Below are 23,845 nucleotides of genomic sequence, written 5' to 3'. Positions count from 1 at the left end.
TGTTTTCATTACTTAGTGATATTTTGAGCTGCCCAAAATGCAGTTCCTTAAATAGAAATATGCATCTGTCATGTTGTATCATGTACAAAAGCTTTCTCTAAGATTATGCCTGTTGCAAGCATGTCTTAAAGCATGTTTTAAGACCTGATATGACTTCACTTGTATAATCTACACTGTACTACACAAGCATTGCTCTACACAGCACCAGATAAGCATCCATCCTCTTGCCTTCCCAGAGCTCTTCTTACTCCTCAGCTTCAGCTCACATGGTTTTGCATTGACGATTGTCATGGTGATATCAGTAGGCCATGCAAATGTATCTATCTGGTGGCAACAGAAGTTGTTTTTTGAGGGACTCAGTAGGTAACCTGGTAACCTTTTTCTGCAGGAAGCAGGAAACACGATTAGGAGTGATCATATTTTGTATTGCAGATTTTCCCTCAAGCAACATTTGCATAAAAGTGCTGAAAATTCAGTATGATTAAGACAAAAAAAAAAAGGCTAAACTGGATTTTACCTGGTCTGTTGACATTGCACAGCTTTCTCATGACAGCAACAGAAATGTGACTAAAACTAAGACCTCAAGAAATCTCAACCACATCACAAATTTCTGCAGAGGTGAAAGAAAGTGTGATTGAAAACAAGATAATCTATATATGTAAACTGACCTTAAATCAACTTTGCATCATGCAAAACTTGACAGCCAGCAGACAATCTCACAACCTTGACATTGTCAAACAATTAAACATTCACACATCCAAGAGAAAGAGCAAAATTAGGACTTACTATTAGGGCTAAAGGTAGCAAATGACTTATATGTTATTTGCTTTTTATTCCAAAGATCTCTGCAGCTCATAGTGCACTGCGATAAACCCACAGAGAAATATGACCAATAACAAAATGGCTGACTGATAAGCAGTCATCCAGCCAGAGCCTACAGGTGGATATCAGAGACAAAGATGTGAAATTTTCTTCATAAATGGACCACCGAGATAACATTGGGGTATGTGTGTGAGACAGCTGCGAGTTCGTTGTGAGCGTTTAGCAGCTTATGGGCATCAGCAGAACAGAGCAGGAATACTGACTGATACTTTAAACGTTGTTTTTAAAAAAAACAAAAAACTTTTGATACACATTGCTGTTTTTGTCCTTCACAAAATGCAGTATGGTTCGAGCTTGCTTACACTGCCACCTGTTCTCCCCCCCCCCCCCCCCTCTACCTGCCCCTGCTCTCTGTGTGTGATAGATACCTGCATGTCTTTTTTTAATTTTTTGCTCTATAGCCAATTCATACACTCAAGGCTCACTCAAAAGTTATTTTTTATTATATTTTTATTGCATTCTTTTGTTTGTCTTTATACTAATACAATGTAACATTTGAAAAGAACATTTGAATGTGTTGTTTGTCCTTGGGTGAATGAAATTAAGTCTTTCTAGCTTTCTAAACTAAGAAACGGGTCTGAAGAATCCACGTTTTATCCTCCAGAGGAGGAAGATAAAAAAGGAAGGAGGAAAAAAAGTTTTAGTTTAACTTTATTTGTGATTTGTGTCCACTGCTGGATGAATGGAATGGAATAGATGAATAGGCTGGGTCTCACAAAGATATGATCACTGGTTGTATGTCTTCAAAAATGTAAAATTTTAGAAATCCAGCCCAGTGACCCAAGCAAGAATTTAGAGATTCACTGCTCAAGACGTCCATATGAAATGCACACTGACCATTAGGCTTTCAGTCACCTAAAACTGTATCTGATGCTGTATATAATATTGTTAAACGGGGTCAGGTCATTGGTAAAACATCTCCACTTCATCTGGGTTGCTTAACATAAAATCCACCGTGGTGGTGTACAGAAGCATAATTGTCCAATTTCTTTTCGACTTGACTAGTTTTAAAATTTAAAACAAATAGCAAATAAAGTTAATAAAGTTTTAAGCACAAAGGGGATAGCCTAACATTTGAGCCAACTGAATCACTGAATTAGAAAATGTAACCTCATAAACTCACTTATTAGTGGATGGCAGATAATAATGCACAACAGACACAGTTACAGACACAAGTTATATAACCATTTATTTAGAAAATGGTTCATTTACTTTCAATAAGGAAAAGTCTGTTACTCAGCTGCAAGATACTCATTTGCTTGAAAGCAGCTTTCCATCTTTGAGCCTACCTAATTCTGCAAATGCAAAAATCAAGCCATCCTTTTTAAACTTACGTAAATTTTATCCCGGTTTTGTTTCTTCTCTAATAAGTCTATTCTGCACCTTTGCTGGTGTGATTTTAAACCACCATACACTTTTGTGATATATGTATAATTATAGTTTCTTGTAGAGATATACAGCGCCAGATATGTAGCCATCCTCGTGCTCCGACACAGCTCTCTCCCAGTTTTCCACCTCTGTGACCTCTAGACAAGTCCAAAGCCCCTCGTTCTCCATCTGCCTGAGCTCAGAGTCAAGACAGCCTTTGTACTCTAGATTGTCCTGGTTACTTCTGGTAGTCATGCAAATGTAGCCACCTGGTGGAAAGAGGTGACAGTGCAGTAAGTGATGAGAGCTTATCTTCAGTAAAGTGAGGGGAGACTGTAGGTGAGACAGCACTGAAACAACAACAACAAAAACACAACAAAAACATATTCACACCTGGTTTGGTGGTCTTGCACAGATCTCTGACCACAGCAGGAGGGACATGACCAAAACTTAGTGCTCCAACAATCACAACCACATCAAACGAATCTACTGCAAAAGGTAGAAAAGAGGAATTAGTGCTTTAAGGATAAGGCATGTAGGCTTGGACTTAAAAATGGACATAATCTTTTAACATGAAAGTATGTCCTTATAAATGGCCTGTATTTGTATAGACTTTACTTAGTCCCTAAGGACCCCAAAGCGCTTTACACTACATTCAGTCATCCACCCATTCGCACACACATTCACACACTGGTGATGGCAAGCTACATTGTAGCCACAGCTGCCCTGGGGCGCACTGGCGAGTCTGCCGGACACTGGCACCACCGGGCCTTCTGACCACCACCAGTAGGCAACGGGTGAAGTGTCTTGCCCAATGACACAAAATTCATAATTTAACTACATATAAAATACTTTATTGAGCAGAAATAAGGACAATTTCCTAATATGAGTACACAGGGTTACAATGACATAGGAAAGCAATAACAGGTAAGTGTTGTATAAAATATAAAGATAAATAATATCATATGACAATAACAGTAATTCTTTTACTTTTTAAAATTATGATTTTAGATTTCATAACAATTAAAAAACCATGAAAACAATCATTTGAAATGCAACAATTTTAAAATAGCTCTGAAAAATAGAGGCACACAAGCGCTAATTAAAAGCATCTTACCTGAGAACCGAAAATTAAATTACACAGTAATTAATGACTTGGATGAAATAATAATAAAGCTTTAAATACCCCACTGGATAGGCAGTGGCTCCTCTCCCAGCATGATCTGCTTCAAGTCCTGGTACAACCCACTCTGTCTTGCCAACTCCAACATAGCTTCGCTTCCATCTATACCCACAAACTTTCCAAATCCAAGTTTCTTCAACTGTGCAACATGTTTAGGTTGTTATCAGACACATTGTTATTAAGTTGTAGAATCAAGAAAGAAAAGGTCACTACATTACACACAAGAAATTTCTAGACATTTATTTAGACTGAAAAAGATCAAATATCAACAATGTTTTCAAAAAAGGATTTGTCAGATATTAAATTGCAAATCACTTCATTAAGACTGCACATTTACAGTTTCTCCCTGAGGCCATCTGTTCTTTTTCTATTTTACCTGTGTGGCCACCAGTCCTGTACCACAGGCCACATCCAATACGACGGCACCCTCACGATCTCCACTGAAATGGGAAGAGATGCAGTTTGCTGCCAGAGTTGGTGCACGGTAATCCAGGACAGCCACATCCTACTCAAAAACATGAACAGTTACCCATTAATTAGGTATGAAACACATACATAACACTGTTCCATCAGATAAATTCTATAGAACTGTAATTTGTACTCTTTTACTTTATATTACATAGGTAACGATAAATTTCACGACATTGTATTTTCAGATGCATTTTCTTTTTTTAATAATCTTGCACTGTGCTAACAGTTTCTTTTATTTACCTGGAAAAAAGTACCAATATTTTTACTATTATCCATTAGATATCCATCCAAAAGATTAGTACATGTCAAACATAACTAAAAAATTACAGTAGACTAAAGGTTATACCATACAATGCAGCAGAGTGACAAATGTAATATCAGTGCCTAAAATTATAACAATACAGATAACATTTAAGCATGTAAACTACAAGGAACTAGAGTAGAAAAACAAGCCATATAGGCAGTGATGTGGCTAATAATAAAAAACAGCAAGTATTAGTAAAATATAAAAGGTAAGGTTATCTGACCTGATCATAGTTCTCTGCCCAGGAGTCGTAGAAGGAGACCTTGTCCCTTGATGTTGTGTTTTTATGAGCTGATAGAATAACTGCTTTCACATTTTCAAATGTGTTAGCCACAGCTGACATTATATACACACCTGCTGAGAAGAAACAAACATAGTCAAGCAAAATCATAACAACCAGAGACTCCAAGTGTGCATACACATTACAGATACAGTCTTAATATATAGGCAGCGTACATTCTTTGGTTCATTTTCTAGCAAATTTAATTTTTTGTAATTTGTTCGTCTACTCCAGAGGTTCCCAAAGTGTGGGGCCCGCCCCCTAGGGGGGGCGCAGAGCCATTGCAGGGGGGGGAGCGGTATGAAAAGAAAAAAAAAGAGCGCTTGGACACTGCTAGCATTATGGACAGGTTTTTGACGGGGCTCCCACACAAACGCAAAGCAGGAGATGAAGCATCGCCAAATATGTTTCCAAACCAACTTCCTTCCAAGCCAAAGATTAGAAAATATGGTGAAGCATATCTTCCCTTTGGCTTCACTTGCACAAGTGCCAAGGTAGGTCTCCCCTGCAAATAGTTTTCCCTGCGTCGGGAGCACGCGCTGGGCTCTCCAAATCACGGCCAAACAGTATCCAACAATGTTCATTTTTAGTTCACAAACACTTCTTGTAATAACTACTTCTGAGATTTTGGAGATGTTAGCTCTTTATGCAGTAAAGTTACAGTGAGATACAAATAATATCAGGCTGATCCTGCCGTAATTTGTTCCCCCGGTTCAAATCACGGACAAACAGTATCCCACAGCTGTTTATGTTTTTGAACCTATAGGTTCAAAAACAAAAACAGCACTGTTCACATTTTGCACAGAGAGGCATTTTTGGAAAAATGTATTGATAGCAATGTTGAATATTATTACACAGGAAAAAAAACAACTACACGTAAAATAATCACACCATGACGCCTCTGCCTTTCTAAATGGAGGGACAGTAACTGCGTGTGTATATGTAAGCGTGTAAAACCTGAAGATAGTCAGATTAACAGTAACAGTATTTTGTCTCTATCTGCCATTCTGCAATTCATCTCATGTAAACAATAACGTGGCGCACAGCGTGACGTGAAAAGAGGCACATACCTTTGACGTTGCGTGACGAACTCTGTATTCCTCGTCCACACATAAACTTAAAAAAGGAATTTTAAATAATCTCCGTTTTCGGTGAATCGCAACGCCGTTTACGTGTTGACGAAAGGCCCAAACGCATAGAAACAGCTGCGTTTTCAAAAATACCCGTGTAGGTGTGGACGTAGCGTAAAAGACTTAGTAGTATATTTTATTACTACCTGTAACTTATTGCCGTTTACTTGTATTTGCTTAATTGTTTACTATGTGTTTGTGCAGGGGGGGCGAACATTTTTCTTGTAAAACAACGGGGAGCCTGGCAAAAAAAAGTTTGGGAACCACTGGTCTACTCAACAGATCTGTTAAAAATGAATCAAATTTGGAAACTAAAACCAGACAAACGTATGTTTGTCTGAATAGACTGAATCATTAATCAATTAACACAACAGCTGCACATTATTATCATTATTATTTTTTATTGTATTATTATAACTTCTGCAATGTAGCAAATAACAAGGACTCTTTCGGCTTGCACACTCACTTGTCTGATTTCTTTTACGGATGTAGAAGACACAGTCTGCTGCTATAACATATATGTATACGTGTAAAGATGAAGAGACAGGGCGCCACTTTACCAGCGGTCGTCTCCCTGGATCTTTCTTCTTTCTGCGTTCACACTGCAAGAATAAAGAAAGAACTAACACTGACACTGCAGCAAACTGAATCGGGGACACCGAGAGCCTGTGCAGCAACACCAGGAAGCAACCAATGACTGTATAAAACACCGGGCTCGCTATTCCCTCAGTAAAGTCTTTCAGGGAAAGAGGCAGCTTTCTCTGCTCTTTTTCCGCCATGAAGAAGCGTTTATATTCTTTCAGATTATTTTCTTCTCTTATACATTTTATTTTATAGTATGTGATCTTTGCTAGCTGCTGCATTCACGGCCACACACCACGCCTGGAACCAGTATTTCCCGACAACCACCGAAGGAGGCATTTGAACTCGCGCTTGCTCATGCGCAGTAGCGTTATCCACAGTTGCTATTCGTGTTCCCACCTGTAGAGTGTCTGGGAATCAAAACAAAAATCTTCTGGAAAGTCGTCCTAGATTTTAACAGAAAGCTAACCCACCTAAAACCGAGAGAGCTAGCACAGTTGATCCCAAGTGTTATTTGAATCAGGTTTAACATCTGAATTTCGCTTAATTAGATGTATTTCATCATGGGAGTTTCTCAAAAGTTTCGCTCTTTCTACAACTTTTTCTGCTCCGTTTTCGTGGCATAGCTGGAAAGCTAACTGCTGTTTGTTGTAGTAAATGTTAGCCTAGCATTGCTCTCCCCACACAAAAGCCCTGCCTCTTCTCAGAGTTGTTGGACACCAGAAGTTTAAAACTTTACTAAGCGGTAATGGCCCCATCTAACTTTTTAATGCATGTTGTTTAAATTAATTTTTTTCGTATCTCTAAAACCGCTGGAAAAACTAAATTATCGTTTGGAAGCTAAAGAGAACATGATCAAGAAGCAGTTCCTTCCATGCGCTTAACACTAAATTAAATTAAAAACGTGCTGCTTGAGTCATGAGTTGGTTCATCGTATCACTTGTTAAATGTAACTTGTAGCTCTATAATCTGTTCTGTTAATTTTTTTCCACAGCTTTTTGACCGAAACGTCTTCAAAATGTCTATCCTCGGATTAAAGAAGAAGCAGCCAAAGACTTTTAAAGTCAAAGTTATCACTATGGATGCTGAAATGGAGTTTAGCTGCGAGGTATGGATATATGCGAGCCTGTATAATAGGTCGAAGTATAATAATTAACTGTGATTAAATTGTTATATATAATCTTTGGCTCCTTTTAAATGAACCCCCAGATTGACAGTAAAGAGTTGCTTGAAAAGTCCATGCATCACACCTTGCAAACGTTAAATTGGGCAAAATTGTAGGAGGCCTTTCACTGGTTTTAAACGTGAAGGGCACTGCTGTAATCTAAGACGCATGTCATGCAACCTCATGTGTCTGTCAGGGTTTACCCAGGAAATAGTTTATCAGCAGCAGTTATAGATCCTGACACACGTTATCTTGTGATTGATTGAGCAAGTAAATGACAGTAAACAATGACTATACTCAGGTGGGGTCTCTGCTGTGTGAAATACTATCTCTACTTTCCCCCCACAAACATTGATATGTTAATTTTTAAACCAAAGCTCCTTTTTATCTTGTGAAAGATTACATTAGATTCTTGGGAATGTGTCCCACCTGCACTATAAAACACTGCAGGGAGCCCTGCCAGTACATCAGGATTGAAACATTCTTATAATAATTATTCTTACATTTTTCTTTATATTGAGACAGGACAGGTAAAGGGCTACAGCTGCAAATACCCTTGCTTTGAGCATTTTCACTTGCTTATATCTTTTTAACTCCTTTCTTTTCAGGTCAAGTGGAAAGGTAAAGACCTCTTTGACCTGGTATGTCGAACTGTTGGTTTGAGGGAGACCTGGTTTTTTGGACTCAGGTACACAGTAAAGGATACCTATGCCTGGCTAAAACCAGACAAGCGGGTAAGTGAAGGAATAATTCTAAGGAGATTGGCTCTGAGATCCAAAAATAAATAAATAAATACAAAAAAAGTGTAAAATGGCAATAAAAACATGGCACAATAATTTACAGATCTCATAAAGCCACATGTTATTCACAGTAGACTATAAATGCATATAAAATCTTTGAACGGTGAAAATGTCCCATTTTAAGACAGTTGGGACAGGGTGATGTTTACCACTGTGAACATGCACTATTCTTTTTAGTACCAGTCTGTAAAAATCTGGAAAAGGAAGAGAGCCGCTGCTGGATTTCTGGGAGATGAATGTTGTCCCGTTCTTATCCGAGTTAATATTCTAGCTTTTTCATATTTTTTGTACCATGGAGTACCAAATGATTTCAGCTGGTGAACTGCAGCCAGGCGAAACCTGGACTCTACTACGAAGTATGGAATTATGGAAGGCTTTCCCGGAAAAAGAGGTCACCTGGATATTTGGAAGGTTATACGGGTTGCTTAAATGAGACATTTATATTGTCTAGATCAGTCAGCGTTGTATTTCAGCGTGCAAATATTTCTTCATGCTGGAAGAGAGAAATTCTAAATGAGTTGAGAAATTAGTTTTCCGTGGAATGGAACATGTCAGTTTAAACATTTGATGTTTTCTATGTTCTTCTGTACAACACATATGGCTTTATAGGATCTGCAGATCATTGTATTCTGCTTGTATTCTGCCCAATATCCCAACTTTTTTTGAATGGTTGCATAAACATAATATAATAACCTTTCCCCTTCATTTTCATCTTTCATCAAGGTCTTGGACCAGGAGGTTCCTAAGGACTCTCCCATAACATTTAATTTCCTTGCTAAATTTTTCCCGGAAAAAGTAGAAGAAGAGCTGGTTCAAGAAATTACTCAACACCTCTTCTTCTTACAGGTAGTCTGATAACATTTGTGGTGAAACCTTTAGGTGAATTTCTTTCCTTTAGTTTATTTTGAATTTTAACTCAACCTGTGTGTAGCATTTACTTCATGTCTAAGAAGCTTTTATGTAGCTCAGTACATGTTCACACATGTTTTCAAACTCTTGTTTAGGTAAAAAAACAGATATTAGATGAAGAGATATTCTGCTCCCCTGAAGCTTCAGTTCTGTTGGCATCATATGCCGTCCAAGCTAAGGTAAGAAAATTTGGAGGGTCAAGTTCTCACTAAACCAGCAGTGAACTCGGCCTTCTTTTATCTGAAAATAATTAGTCTCCTGGAGTCCATTTGCTGCTGGAGACCATCATGCAAATATGAAACAAAATCAATATAATGCAGATTAGTTATGAATATGGACAGCATGAAGAACAGTGCATTCATGAGATACAAGAAAGGGCTAAAACTTGATAAAGGGCAACTTATTTACTGCACAGATCCTAATGACCTATGTTATTCAACCAAACTCTGAATAAATATTTTCCTCTGTGTGTCATTAACGTTTGATTTCTTGTTTACTGTTGTTTCCCTTTCAGTATGGAGACTATGATCCAAACTTCCATAAACCAGGCTTCCTGGCACAAGATGAGCTTTTGCCAAAAACAGTAAGTATACAGGTCTCTGTGCATATTTGACCTATGAAAACAGGTGCTTCCCAGAATTATTTTCTTTTGTTAGCAGTCATTTCTGGCCAAGTTTGTCAGACACCATCTGTGCATTCAGTGTATTAACATTTTCCCTGTGATCCTGTGTCTTTATCCCAGGTTGTGATGCAGTACCAAATGACAGCAGACATGTGGGAGGAGAAGATCACAGCTTGGTATGCTGAGCACAGAGGCCTCGCCAGGTACAGCTGACCCAGGGGGCTGCTGAAGACCAGCATGTGAAGACTTATTAACACCTTTAGCAAAAGATTGCACTAGATTGTGTAGTTTAAGTGTAATCTGTGTATCATTGTGTGATCCCCTTTCTTATTTTCACATCGTCCATATAGAGATGAAGCTGAGATGGAATACCTAAAGATTGCTCAGGATCTTGAGATGTATGGTGTCAGCTACTTTGAAATTACTGTGAGTGTGAATTAGTATGATTGATTTCACATTTTTGAATCTGACAACATTTAACTTTGCTGTCTCTTGGGTTAACATTTGTGTTTCTACATATATTGACAGCAAAATAAGAGGGACACAAACCTGCTACTTGGAGTTGATGCCCAGGGTCTTCACATCTACAGCCCCAACAGCAAACTGACCCCTAACAAGTCCTTTCCTTGGAGCGGCATCCGTAATATCTCCTATAGTGAAAAGGAGGTAAGGGCAAGGAGTGGGCTGTCCTGCGTAATGCTCACATCCAAAATAATATTCTTAAAGTACTCTTAGATTGATATATTTTGTCTGCAATTTTTTGGCTCTCATTAATTTCCTGCCACCTGAATTGAGACACTTGTGGGTATTTTTAGATGGCTGTTTTGTATTACTGTGTCTGTGTATCTGAGAATCCATGTAAAAACATAAATGCAGCATTCATAGGCACACTTGGATTGTATTCCACATCTTTGGTCCTATTCCTACAAATTAGTATTTTCAACATTTTAATGTCATCCAGAGTCATTCTGGCTTAGAGAAGGGTTGGTGACCTCTTCTGGTCACTAGGGATGAATGTGTATTCCCCAAAGCGTTGGTGAGTACACATTCAGTAACAGTGAATGTGATTAACAGCGAGTAACACTATACTACTATATGAAGTCCGTTACAAAGTTTGCTGCACTAGAAACCTTCTTGCGATTTGTTTTGGGCCCTAACAGACACTTTCAACCCTAGTTTGTGCAAATATATCAGATTTCCTGCAAACACTCGTTAAATGCTAGCCGAGTGTAAGTCTGGACAATGTATTGAGATTTTAAGACATATCAGTGTAAGATAGAGGACAACACAGTGTAGTTTATGTTTCATTAAAATTATACTCGATGAGCAGCCGTAGCACATGTGACTGTTTTGTTGTATATATATCTTTATAATTCTTCCCAGTTTTTACAAAGAAACTCACTGGCTAGAAAAAGGGATAGAATTTTCCTCATTTTATTCCATTGCTACTTTTGCATGCAAGCATTGCATTTTCTTGATTGCACAAATGTGAGTCTTTGGTATGCAAGAAAATAACATTTTATTCAAGGGGCATTGTTATTTAATATATGCAGATAATTTATTTTTTTTATTTATATTTTTAAAACCTTTTTCATGCACATCTATAGCTGTATGTTAACAAATGTACCTGTGTGACATTTGGAACATTTGGTTTTGATTTTGAACTGCCTTTTTGTTATATTATTATAGCCTTTCAGCTGTGTATTGGAAACTGCTTTCTTTCAGTGTCATATTTTCTTTCATATTGATCTGTTGTAAACTGTGCTCTCGGTTAATCTGCATGTTTTATTTTAATGTTGTTGCAGTTCACAATCAAACCTCTGGACAAGAAGAAAGATGTTTTCAAGTTCTACTCTTCTCAGCTGCGTGTCAACAAGCTGGTTGGTTCGCCTCTGCGTTTGTGATGTCATCTACTTAAAGGTTAAATGTTGTATGTCGTAAGTTTGTGCTGATTATGTTTCACCTGACTCTTTAGATCCTGCAGTTGTGCATTGGGAATCATGATTTGTTTATGAGAAGGAGGAAGGTGGACTCAATTGAAGTGCAGCAGATGAAAGCTCAAGCCAAAGAGGAAAAGGCCCGCAAGAAGGTCTGTGGGCTCAACTCCACTGGAACATCACATTAGATAGGATGCTCACAGTGGTCGATCATAAATCTTTTATTGTGGTTAACAAACTTTAAATGGGCCGCCATGTAGATGGAGCGCCAGATCCTGGCACGGGAGAAACAGATGAGGGAGGAAGCCGAACGGGCAAAAGAGGAAATGGAAAGAAGACTGTTCCAGCTGCAGGATGAGGCACGACTGGCTAATGAGGCACTGGTGAGAATATCGTCATTGACCTGAGATAACTGTTGAATTTTCACTGTTTATCTTATGCAGCTTTGTAAAAGTTTGGATTAAATGTTAAATAAATTTTGTCCAGCTGCGATCTGAGGAGACGGCAGACCTGCTGGCAGAGAAAGCTCAGATTGCTGAGGAGGAAGCGAAGCTGTTGGCCCACAAAGCTGCAGAAGCTGAGCAGGAGAGGCAGAGGTTAGAGGTCGCAGCCATGAAGACCAAGGAGGAGAAGAGGCTCATGGAGCAGAAGATGAGGGAGGCAGAGCAGCTGGCTGTAAAACTGGTGGAGCAGTCTGAGCGGAGGTCTGAAATCATTTGAGTTTTTATTTTAGATATTTCCATTAGTTAAAATTTAATCCATTTATAACTTTTGTCCGTGCATAACATTTATCAACTGGTAACTAAATAAATGAAACACTATTAATAAAAGTCCTCTAAAAATATTTCACATAAACCTGCAAGTATTTAGCCTAAGCTGGCATGTGGTAGTAATTTTAAAAGAGTTTTCCGCTTATTTTGAAATATGTCTTTCTGAGATTTTCAAAACGAGTAAAAAAAAAAAAGATGCAGGAAACCCGAGATATGCTTTTGATCCCATCCAGTTTTCTTCCCTCTCAAAACCCAGCATTCCTCCTCAACCACCAACAGCATTGGGGTTCACTTCCAAAATGTCTGTGTTAGAAAAACTGGGTCTGTTGCTCTGTCATTATCTTGATTCTGTTGTAACATTAATATTGGGTTTAAACATGCATTGTTAAACTCAAAGGCACATGATCACTTAAACTTAATTACTGAAATCACCTAAACTCAACCTAAACCTAAACTTCTATATATAAAAGTACTAGGTGTAAATGTGCTAACTGTGCTATATATAAATAGGTCTGCAAATCAGTTCAAAAGGAGGATAAAAGCCCCCCAATTGTCATGTCATCGAGAGACACATGATGATCTAAATGTCTTTGATAAGAAGCCTATAATGCTTCATTTGTGTTCCTTTTGTTTCAGAATAAGTTGTAAAAAGAAAAGAAAAAAGTACTGCTCTGATAATAATCACAAATATTTACTTTACTCTTAGTTGAACTGACTAAATCTCTGATTCCAGGTTGAAGGAAGCTGATCACCTGAAGCAGGACCTGACTGAGGCAAAGGACGCTGAGAGGAGAGCCAAGCAGAAGCTGCTGGAGATCACCAAAACAACCTACCCCGTACGTTGATCACACTACTGCTTCTCTGATCTCTGTGATGCCTGGATTTCTGTTGTAGATTGAAGGAGTTTGTTTTCATTATAAGAGCTCTGATCTCCATGTTATTATGGCGCCTAGGCCATTGATTAGCTGCTCGAGGTAATTTATGAGCTTAATATGGACCATCAATTTCAGATTTTCAAAGTTATTTTTTAGGGAGGATTATCATTGTTCTATAACTTCCCTCATTTATTTCTTGAAGTTAGTGATTTCATGTCTCCCAGAATGTTTTTAATGGCAAGAGAAGAGGTGCAAAATCTGTGGGTGTTATTAGTATTTCAGATTTATATTTATTAGTGTGGATAATTGACAAGAAAAAACCCCACAAAACTCTAATGTGTTTTATATCATTCGCTGTAAATGAACTTTGTTAGTAACCAAGTTAAATAGAGAAATTTCATACCAGCATCTCTTTTATTATAGTCTGGGGTTTGTAGCTTTATGCTTTTATGTGTTATTGCTCAAAATGAGGGATTTCAAATAGCAGTGGCATTACACACAAAATTGAATGTTCTGATAATGATAATTAAGTGAATTATTTTGGTTTTTTGTCCTCGTGTGACCGCAGATTTTAAAAGTGTAATGTGCTTTACCTTGTGAATATTTATACTTACATGACATCTGTGTGCTTGTCTTTCAGCTCATAGCAGCTTATTCTGCTCCCCCTGCTCCTCCTGCTCCTCCTGAAGCAGCCGACTTTGCCTGTGAGTCACCACCAGCACGCCTCGACTTCAAGGACTCTGACATGAAACGACTCTCTATGGAGATTGAGAGAGAGAGGTAAGCCGGGGTTTAAATCCCCTGCAACGGCACTTTAGAATGACAGTTTGGCTGTTTGTTGATGATACTGTGGCATGCATAAATACAGGCTGGAGTACATGGAGAAGAGCAAACATCTTCAGGACCAGCTGAAGGAGCTCAAGTCTGAGATCGAGTCTCTGAAGCTGGAGGAGCAGCAGCAGCAACAGGCCAGCCTCTACAACATGCACAGTGAGGCGAGGGGGTACATCCAAGAGCCCATCTACATAGCTCACAGCAACGTACGTATGAGCCATTCATGTAATGTCATTAGTGTTATTGATGCTTAGTCATGTGTCAGAGTGTTAGTATAACCAAACCAGTAACTGCAACTCATGTCCACTAATGCACATTCGGAGTTTGTGAAATTCTGGGCTGATATCAGTTTTTTAAATACAGAAAACTAATATTAAAATATATTTTTATATATCTTTTTTGTGCTATCTTTTAAACAAAAGAAAAAAAAACGTCCCTATTTTTTTTTTTAAATGAACTGATTTAGAGTTTTTTTGTTTCACTCTTCATCACATCTTTAATCAGGTTGTGAACAAACATCTGATATCCAAACATAAACTGTGGTAACCTTTTCATTCAAAATTAAATTTTGGACAGTTTAAGTGCAAAATGTAATTTTTTTGGTAATGTTTCTTAAAATTTCAAAACTTGTAGATTAACATTAACATGCAAAAAGCAGATTGTGTTTATCATTTATTTTATCTTATATTATCTCCTAAGGTCATTGTTTTCATTTGTAGCACATTTATAAATGTTCTAATTTAAAAACTCTTCAGCGTAAACTAGGTTTACAAGAAACACTCAAGCATTTATGTGGCAAATATGAAATACTTGAAAATGTTTGCATTTGTATTTTTAGAATTACTGATTACTGCATGATTGCTCACTCTTGTCTTGTTTTGCAGAGAAACTCTGCGTACATGTCTCAGATGGCCTACTTTGAAGAAGTGTGATCCTGGCCCTTTAAAATTGAGGGAGCAGTTGCTGTGACGCTCTGCTTCCTCAGCCCGTTTGGTTAACTTTTACCTGACTGAAGCTAACAGACAGAAACTCTATGTTCTTTGGAAAGACTTTGAATCTGTTCTTAAAAATGAACTAATAACACTTGTGTGGCTTCCTGCGCAGACTGTTAGATTAAGTTTTGCCACCTGCAGCACCTACAGCATGTCAGCATCTAGAAAGAGTGCATTATTGGATGAGCGCTTCTTCAAGATATGTTGCTGAGGATTGTGCACAAAAGAGTTTTTATTTCATGCTTTTTGTTTGGTTTTAATGAATACCTAGCTGTAATGTGGTCAAATACAGAACTATGCCTGCTTAATGTTGAGATATCCATTCGTGCCTTAAAATACTTTAAGACTGGGATTGTGTTAAAAAAGAGTTTACGCCTCAACGTTGGCAAAGTTCAGATCAGTTGTGATGTCAGCTGCGGTGAATGTCGTAAACAGGGTTCCTTCCACAGAAGCAAAATATTCTTCAAGCATGGGTTAGAGTTCATATTTACCAACTGTTGTTCAGTAACACTCTGAACATAGACTGTATGTAAACGATGGTTTAATGAAAGAAATGCCAAAACAAAGGCAACAGAGAAAAACTTTCCACAAGTGAAAAGTTGTTTCACATTATTTTAGTCTTTTAAACATTTTTAATTTCATTGGTCGACATCAGTAATCTGACTTTAGGCTAACTTAATGTTCAGTCGCTGTTACTAACATGAAGTTATATTAGCTAAAGAGAAAAAAATGGGAAGGTTTTTCTTAATGTAATAAATTAGAGTTGAACTGAGAATGATATTTGGCTTTGGTGTTGTTGTATGTGTTCTTCTTAGGTACTTCTAAGTACTTAAGAAAAAGAAATCTGCCCGAGTGTACCTGAAGCGCAAAGAAATGGACAGAAATATAAATTTATGTACAGAAGAGACTTTGAGCCGCATTACAAGTCAGGAGACTTTGAAGGGACAGGACAGGCAAGTGGTTTAATTGACAGAGATTCATCAGTTTTTGCCTTTGTTGTGTTTTTGTAGCAGAACGTCACAAAAAGCAGCATTTGGGTATTTGGTATAAAACTGTGGCTGTACCCATCTTTTATACACGGTCTATTGCGATATGTAATGTGAAAATTGACTTTGTGAAATGATCACAAAAAGCAGCAATTGCAGCTCGTAAATGATGTGTGCAGGGTTGACGCATAGATGAGACACGATGTCACATTCATTGTTTAGTCTTTGCTTTGGTGGTCCTACGTGTTTCTTTTACGTGGTTTGTGAACTGCCTTCAATGAAATCATCACACAGGAGCCTGTTTAGTTTAATAGAAATGTTGTACACAGGTAAAAGCTTGAGCTCTGCCATTTCAAGGTTTTATATTTTGTACTCTAGACTGCTGATGTGCCTTAATTTTATGTTATTTTTATTTTATTTTTTGCTGTTACGCTTTAAGACACTAAGATTTTATTTGGTGTCATTGTGCTTTTTTATCTTAGTATTAGGGTGACTTTAACTTTGTGGGTGATATCTTTCTTTTAATTCCTTGACAGAGTGGCAGATGGATGGCTTTTTTTTTGTCTTTTCCCCACATCACGCACTTCTCAGGGTTAGTGTTAAACACCCCACGCCTTCACCGTCACCACCACCAAAGATGCAGTATGGTATCTAACAGTGTTTAAATTAGATAGGTTTGATAATAATACGCATGTAGAAGACTAATGCAGCGATCTTTAGACTTCTTTTATATTCTCAAAAAAGCAGAGGTTGGATGTACTCAGAGATTGATCATGTTTGTTTATTTGACAAGCCTATCAGAGAGATTAAATTATGGGCTCATCATGGGGTCATTACACTAACCTTGGTATTGTGTAAATGGTGTTTTCATTTGAAGTGTTCTTAAGTACTTTGTTTTTTCTGTTTTTACCTTATTTATTTGTGCTGTAAGTCCTCAATTAACCTCCTAAGACCCAAACTCTTCCACGACATGCATTTTTAATTTCTCTTTGATATTTGGGCATATTGGGACCTGATGAATGTAAAAACAAAGAATTACCAGATTTTTTTTTTTTTTACCTTATTTTTGTTTTTAAGAAAAGTAAGAGCCACATATGAGGATATCCGTTTAAAATTTTGATAGAACAGTAGCAGTATAATGTCCTCGTAAGTGGATATCAGGCCCTTGTAGAGCAAAATTTAGTATTTTGGTCTAAATAACCCAAAATGTGATGTCCACATATGTGGACCCTAGGTCCTAGGAGGTTAACATCACATATGCTTGATATCTGTTATTGGGGGGAGAGCGGGTGTTTGTAATTTAGTCTTTTATTTTTCTATGATGAGATTCAAATCCAGTGTTAAAGAATGATTTCACATCAAAAAAATGTTGGGTTATGTTTAATTTGAAGTGACAAAATGTCACAGCTTCATGAGTTTTGTCATTGATTTGTAACCAAGTTACTTTGTGTATATTATTTCATAACAATGATAATACAACAGTGTGTCTGTCCTGTCTGATCTGTCTTCTCATAGATTATGAGTCAGGCATATACACAGCAATTTGAGGGTGAGGAAGAGCTTTCAAAGCTATTTTTCAAAGCATCTTATGTTATTTAAAGCTGTGTGATACAATAAATGAAAGTTTGCTAGATCTGATGATGCAGGTGTGGAAATTATCTGTGCATTATAATGTTATTATGTTGTTTATTAGAAACGAGTTAAAACAGAAAGCTAAACCATGCTAAAAATAAAAAAGGCATTTAAGAGAAACTGACAAATTCTCAGTGTCAGAATTAATTACAGCAATCAAATATTAGTAAAAAAAAAAAATTAAATTAAAAAGACAATTGAAAGATGTTTATGTAATGAAACAGTATAGCAACACTGGATGATTTGAAGGTGAGAATAATCCAAGTCAAGACTGTTTTGTGTTAATAATCCCTGTATTTTGAGACAAACTAAAATCTTCTCCTAAACCTAACCAATAGTTTTGCCCACCCTTAACCAAACTGGCAGTAAAAATCAAGTAAAAATAAATTAAACAGTAGGAAAAACAACTCCTTGTCTACAGGTTTGCAGCCTTTGCATTTCCACCATCAGGTCCATCCATCTGCAGGTCCTAAGGCAGCAAAACAGTCCCAGACCAGCACACTACCACCACCATATTTTACTGTTTGTTTGAGGTTTCTTTTTCTGAAATGCTGTGTTACTTTTACGCCACATGTAATGGGACACGCACGTTCCAGAAACTTCTGTCTAGTCAGTCCATATGGCTTTATAACCTTTTCCAGACTTCATTACTTTGTTTCTCATTTGTTCCTAAATTTCCTTGGATCGCAGCTTGATGTCTGGCTTTTGAGGATTTTTCAATCTACTCTGCTTTATCAGGCAGGTCCTGTTTAAGTGATTTCTTGATTGGAAACAGGTGTGGCAGTAATCAGGCCTGGGTGTGGTTAGAAGAATTAAACAGCTTTCCAAAGATGTGATACACCACAGTCAATTTATTGCCCTTCCACATAGGGCCGTGTAGGTTTGGATTTTTTTTTTTTTTACCCCTTAATAATAAACACCGTTAAAAACTACATTTTGTGTTTACTTGTGTTATCTTTGACTAATATTTAAATTTGTTTGATGATCTGAAAAATTTAAGTGTGACAAACATCGAAAAAATAATGAACATTTCATCAATCTAACAAAAATGGTTTTGATACCTAAGTTTTGGGGACTCTAATTAAGCTATTATAAACTTGCAGCAAGATATAAGTCATGTTTTTGTATCATTTTTCAGGGCATCAATCTTCCTCACATTAGAAATTAATACTAAAGTTGTTTGAAAATATGAAGAGCAGTCCAGTACCTGGACAACAGTCAGTAAGTGATGAATTGAGGGTAAGATCCAGTCACAATACAAAAATGTGTGATCCAAAATCCAAACTAATTTCAAATACGTATGTTAGCAGCAGAGGGTGCAGGGCAACACAGGTGAATTTTCCAAAGGCCATAGTGATTAAAAATCCTAAAAGCTAAAGCTCATAAATAAACCACAACTTACTAACAGAGAACAGTTTTGATGTCCATTTATCATAATTTCATTTGAAAGAGTGTGAGATAAGTAAGGAGGCAAATAAGAGAAAAGCATTCTCGTGAACATGATAAATGAGAAGTGTGCTTCTTTATGTTTGCACATCTGTGACCAAATGACAGCAGTTTGAAAGCAAAGATCATGTCATGATGGTATGTTTGGTAGTTTCTTTCCTGTTTGTGACATCTGCATCCAGGTTATCTGTCTGAAACTTGGCTGTAAAACCTGGTCTCCTGGGTCCTGGTTCTCCTGGGAAGTTTTGCAGATGCCGCCATCTACTCTTATCTAGGCCTTCCAGCCAGTCTGTACCTGGAAATGAAAACACTTTCTGTTAACTCACTCAAGTCCACTCTTTACTGTTGTACTCGCTGCAGCCCTGAAATTCCACCTGTCAGCCAGTCACACCTTAGGATACCAATCCAAGAAGCCAGCAACTAAGACTCCAGAACCAAATCACAAATATTGCAAGTACCTTTCAGACTCACCTTGGCCACTCCTACTATCCCCTCTATTCTCTGGCAGATCTGCTTGTTGCAATTCTGCTGAGAGACCTTTCAATTAAGCCACTTGCCTGCTTCCAGTAAACTAATTCCTGCTTAACAATAAAGCCAGGAAAACTGTAGTCAGCCTGAGTCTCATTTGAGCCCAAATGCAGCAATCTGAGCAGAAGTGAAAGTACTGAGATATATCTGCTTTCACACACATGTGAACTTGAGTGACATCCCATTCTTAATCTATTTGGTTTAATATGATGTCAGCACAACATCTTCGACTCTTTTGCAAACACTTTCCACAAAGTTTAGGACAGCGTTTGGTGCACTATGAGCCTGAGCAGCGCCGACCCCACTCTGTAATTGAAGTGGCCTGCCGCTGAGTTGCTGTCGATTCCAATTGCTTTGACTTTGTTATAATACCACTAACAGTTGACTGTGGAATATTTATCCATCCATTCGCTTCCACTTATCCTTTTCAGGGTCACGAGGGGCGCTGGAGCCTATCCCAGCTGTCATAGGGCGAGAGGCGGGGTACACCCTGGACAGGTTGCAGAGCTAACACACAGAGACAGACAACCATTCGCACTCACATTCACGCCTGCATTCACACCTATGGGCAATTTGGATTAACCAATTAACCTATTCCCACTAACTGCATGTCTTTGGATGGTGGGAGGAAGCTGGAGTACCCGGAGGGAACCCACACAAACACAGGGAGAACATGCAAACTCCACACAGAAAGACCCCGGCCTGATGGTGGAATTGAACTCAGGACCTTCTTGCTGTGCAGCAACAGTGCTAACCACCGTGCCACCCTTTTATTTAGTAGTAGTACTATTTAGTGGTGAGGAAATTTCATGAATGGACTTGTTGCACAGGTGGTATCCTATCATTTTACTACGCTGGAATTCACTGAGCTCCTGAGAGTAATCTATTCTTTATGAAATGTTTCTAGAAGCAGCCTGCATGCCCTGGTGTCTGATGTCATACACCTGTGGCCAAGGAAGTGATTTGAACACCTGGATTCAATCATTTAGATGGGTGAATGAATACTTTTGGCAATATAGTGTATATAATGGACTTATATAGTGCTGGAGCTGTGGGCTATTGAGGAAAGCGTTAATAACAATGAGAGGGGTAGGAGCCGCAAGCTAAAATAAATGTAATCAGAAAATTCAGTTATTCATTTTGAGTTTATTACAGGGTTTTTGCTGAGCAATGTACAGTGTAAGTGATGTATTCTTTTTAGATGACTAATTTTAGATTGTTAATCTGAATACATAACCAGCAAACATAAAATAAATCTGAGCATAAACAGTGAAAGGAGTAAAAAAGGCATGCTGCCCTTTTTTAGGAGCAAAACCATTGTGCAAAGATAGGCAAATATCTTCTTGTTTAAACTACTAACAAGCCATAAACAAGTAGTATAATATAATACATTAATTTAATATTAAATTGTGTAAGATTAACAGACTTTACATCAAAATATTTAATGTAAATACATTTTAAGCTGAATATTTTCACCTTGAAGTAGAGCAGATATTTAAACTACAGAAAACCAACGCATCTCAAATTTCTATCATATACAGCATTTTAGTAAATATACATCACTTCTCATTGTAGTAGTGTATGCAGATGTGTGTATTGCAGCCTTCATTGATATTTCCGTTCTTTAATCTTTAGTTAGTGGCTTTATGTCTTTCTTGCTGTGGATCCCATTTGTCTCACCTCTTCTTCATGGAGAAGTGATGGAAGTCATATCTGGAGTGTTTATTTATCTTGAGTAAAAGTAACAATATGAAGATGAGAAAATATATGCAGTAAAATAACCTCTGTGACTGTAGTAGTGTTTTAATCACATTACTTGATTATTTCTTTATGGTTTGGTCACATCACAGTACCATCCAAAGTCCACTCAAGGACACCATCAGAGGTGTGTAAGATGTAAATATTTAAAACTGACTTGATGCCATTTTGGGAAAAAGCAGTGATCCTTCCATAGACTGTGGCTTCTACTGATGTCTTCAACAGAACAAATCAAAAGCATTTCCATTTCAACATAGTGCAAAAAAATCAAGGTGTCTGACTTGTCTTTGATTTTTTTTTTTTAAATTCAGCACATACTGATGACAACAGAGTGATGAAGATTTAAATTTGTGTTATTTATAAGAATTAGAATTTATAAAACAAACCACAGCTGTGTTTGTGAACACGCGTTTTTTATGATAGCTCTGTCTGTAAAAGACTTTTGATTCATGTGCACATTAGTGCATGTAGAAGTGAATGCATGGGAAAGTTTTGTGTTCAAATATTGTAAAATGTTTTTGTTTTCAACCAAGTGTTGAGCAGAAAAAAAAACTTAGTCTGAAGAATCCCTGGATGTAAACGAAGTAATTATTTTTGTCAGCACCAGAGGGCGCTACATGACAGAGTTTACTTTTGACTGACAAACCAAATCAAACAAAGCTTGATTAAACCTAAGGAAAGACTTTAAAAAAAATAAATAAATAAAAATTGTTTATCACAGTTTTATATTTCGAGTGAGAGACAAAAGAAAAAAGTCTTAAATCAGATAATCCTCAGTTACTGGCAAAGGTATCAGGTTCACTAAGAGTGCTTTTCAGTGTGTGTTATTAAACATGTGCGCAGCTATGACTGCATATGAGATCAGGCCTTGAATCTTTTCCTAACTGTTGAACTAAATCACTTGCTTCCACAGCCATTTATTCACAAAACAGTTTGGAAATCATAAAAATAACAACTTTCCTGGTACCATAGACACTGAAGGGGGCATGGAGAGTTGATCTATAGAAGACATATGGGAGGAAGTCAGAGCACTGAGAGATGGGGTGGTGGAGCTCAGTTTAGAGCTGAGGAACATGGAGGACAGAATGAAGGACAATGGCAAGAAGGTGAAAGTATTAAAAGCTGAGCCGACTGATCAAAAGGTAAATTAAACCCATGCAAGAGAAAATTCAGGTTCAGATTTTTCTGTTAAGTGTTAATAAAAAAAAAATGCAGATATTTAAGCTACAGGTTCAGTTCATTTTAGCTGCAACATATGACCAACTACACTCATATATAAAATAATACTTTAGGCCTCTAGGACATGTAATATTTGAAAATGTTTAAAAGGTTTAATGAAAAGAAAAAATGAAAACAAGGTAAGCAATTTCAGGTTGGTTACCAAAGAGTCTCTTTGTCTTTCTAGGACTGGGATTAAACACAGGTAAGGCTAGGGAACTAAGCCAGATCCTCTCTTCTTCTCTCCTGAGAGCAGAGCTCCAGTGCTCTAGTAGGTGGGATGAGAGTGGGTCAGGCAGAAAAGGAGGTAAGTCTAGTGGCTGGCTTCCAATATGTTTCTGCAGAGGGGAATGCACAGATGCGTAACTACAAGGCAAAGGAGCCAGGAACAAGCAGGTAAGTAATAACTTTTCAGACTGCCAACACTACTGTACTACAAGTGGACGATGACCATCTGGTAAGATCTTTAGGTCATGACCATGAACAGAGGTCTTAAACTCTGATATTAAGTTTTGTCCTTACACATCTGCAAGATCACAAATAAAATAAAATAATTAACATAAAAAATCTGACTAACAGCTCTCATTCCAAAATCAAAACCGAACTCAGCTTAATAACCGTGACTAATCATTATCAAATTTACAAATCCTTAGAGTCTGAATATATTTATATTTAATATACACAGACTGAGTCACAGTGAGATTGAACTTCTCAGTTTCAAATCCATGATTGATCAGATGGAGAGAGAAAATGCAGGTGATGATTTCATCTATTTATTCATCATAGATACGTTATGTAACTCATTTAACCCGATTTCAGATAAATGACGCATTGTGTTATTAGAGAGGCCTTCTGCACAGCTCTGATAAATGACTTTTACACTAAAACCTACAAAACAGATATCACCCTAAAATTCAATGTGGGGTTCATCAACACTGGTGATTACAGAGGAGGATTAGGGCCACTGGGACAAAAAAACGTAAGTGGAGATTACTTTTTTTTTTCCAGTATTCTGGGGGGAAAAGTCTAAATTTTTTGAAATGTCAGAAATTCTGACTTAAATCTCAGAGTTCTGAGATTAAAGTCAGAATATAGATAAACAAAAAAAAAGACAAATTATTATTTTTTTCCCAGTGGCCCTAATCCCCTTCTATAGGTAATGCTTAAAATCCA

The 23,845-nt window shown here is 37.5% G+C and overlaps 2 protein-coding genes across 4 annotated transcripts; one reads left to right on the top strand and one right to left on the bottom strand.

Annotated features, from left to right (window-relative positions):
• Positions 1 to 1,402: 1,402 nt before the first annotated feature.
• Positions 1,403 to 6,500, bottom strand: mettl27 (methyltransferase like 27). 3 transcript variants are annotated; one of them, XM_025910791.1, is made up of 6 exons: positions 6,085 to 6,500; positions 4,432 to 4,565; positions 3,810 to 3,938; positions 3,437 to 3,572; positions 2,644 to 2,736; positions 1,403 to 2,519 (listed from the first exon to the last, which is right to left on the bottom strand). In XM_025910791.1, exons 1-6 carry the CDS (start codon positions 6,479 to 6,481, stop codon positions 2,317 to 2,319), a joined length of 1,092 nt encoding a protein of 363 aa, XP_025766576.1. In that variant the 5' UTR covers positions 6,482 to 6,500; the 3' UTR covers positions 1,403 to 2,316. The 3 variants fall into 3 exon arrangements, with proteins under 3 accessions (XP_025766576.1, XP_013121052.1, XP_005462369.1); XM_013265598.3 differs by having other exon boundaries at positions 2,644 to 2,739; positions 6,085 to 6,493; XM_005462312.4 differs by having other exon boundaries at positions 2,644 to 2,739; positions 4,432 to 4,562; positions 6,085 to 6,490.
• An 82-nt stretch (positions 6,501 to 6,582) lies between these two features.
• On the top strand, positions 6,583 to 16,855 carry nf2b (NF2, moesin-ezrin-radixin like (MERLIN) tumor suppressor b). Its single transcript, XM_003457525.5, has 17 exons — positions 6,583 to 6,945; positions 7,195 to 7,308; positions 7,974 to 8,099; positions 8,889 to 9,011; positions 9,170 to 9,253; positions 9,589 to 9,657; positions 9,817 to 9,899; positions 10,047 to 10,122; positions 10,225 to 10,362; positions 11,502 to 11,576; positions 11,672 to 11,785; positions 11,894 to 12,016; positions 12,120 to 12,337; positions 13,137 to 13,239; positions 13,919 to 14,058; positions 14,147 to 14,318; positions 14,997 to 16,855. Exons 2-17 carry the CDS (start codon positions 7,219 to 7,221, stop codon positions 15,042 to 15,044), a joined length of 1,782 nt encoding a protein of 593 aa, XP_003457573.1. The 5' UTR covers positions 6,583 to 6,945; positions 7,195 to 7,218; the 3' UTR covers positions 15,045 to 16,855.
• The last annotated feature ends 6,990 nt before the right edge of the window (positions 16,856 to 23,845 follow it).

The sequence above is a fragment of the Oreochromis niloticus genome, linkage group LG10 (genome assembly GCF_001858045.2).
Source record: "Oreochromis niloticus isolate F11D_XX linkage group LG10, O_niloticus_UMD_NMBU, whole genome shotgun sequence".
Lineage (NCBI taxonomy): Eukaryota > Metazoa > Chordata > Actinopteri > Cichliformes > Cichlidae > Oreochromis > Oreochromis niloticus.
The sequence above is the reverse complement of the archived record's forward strand: the minus strand, read 5'-3'. Positions and strand labels throughout refer to the sequence as shown.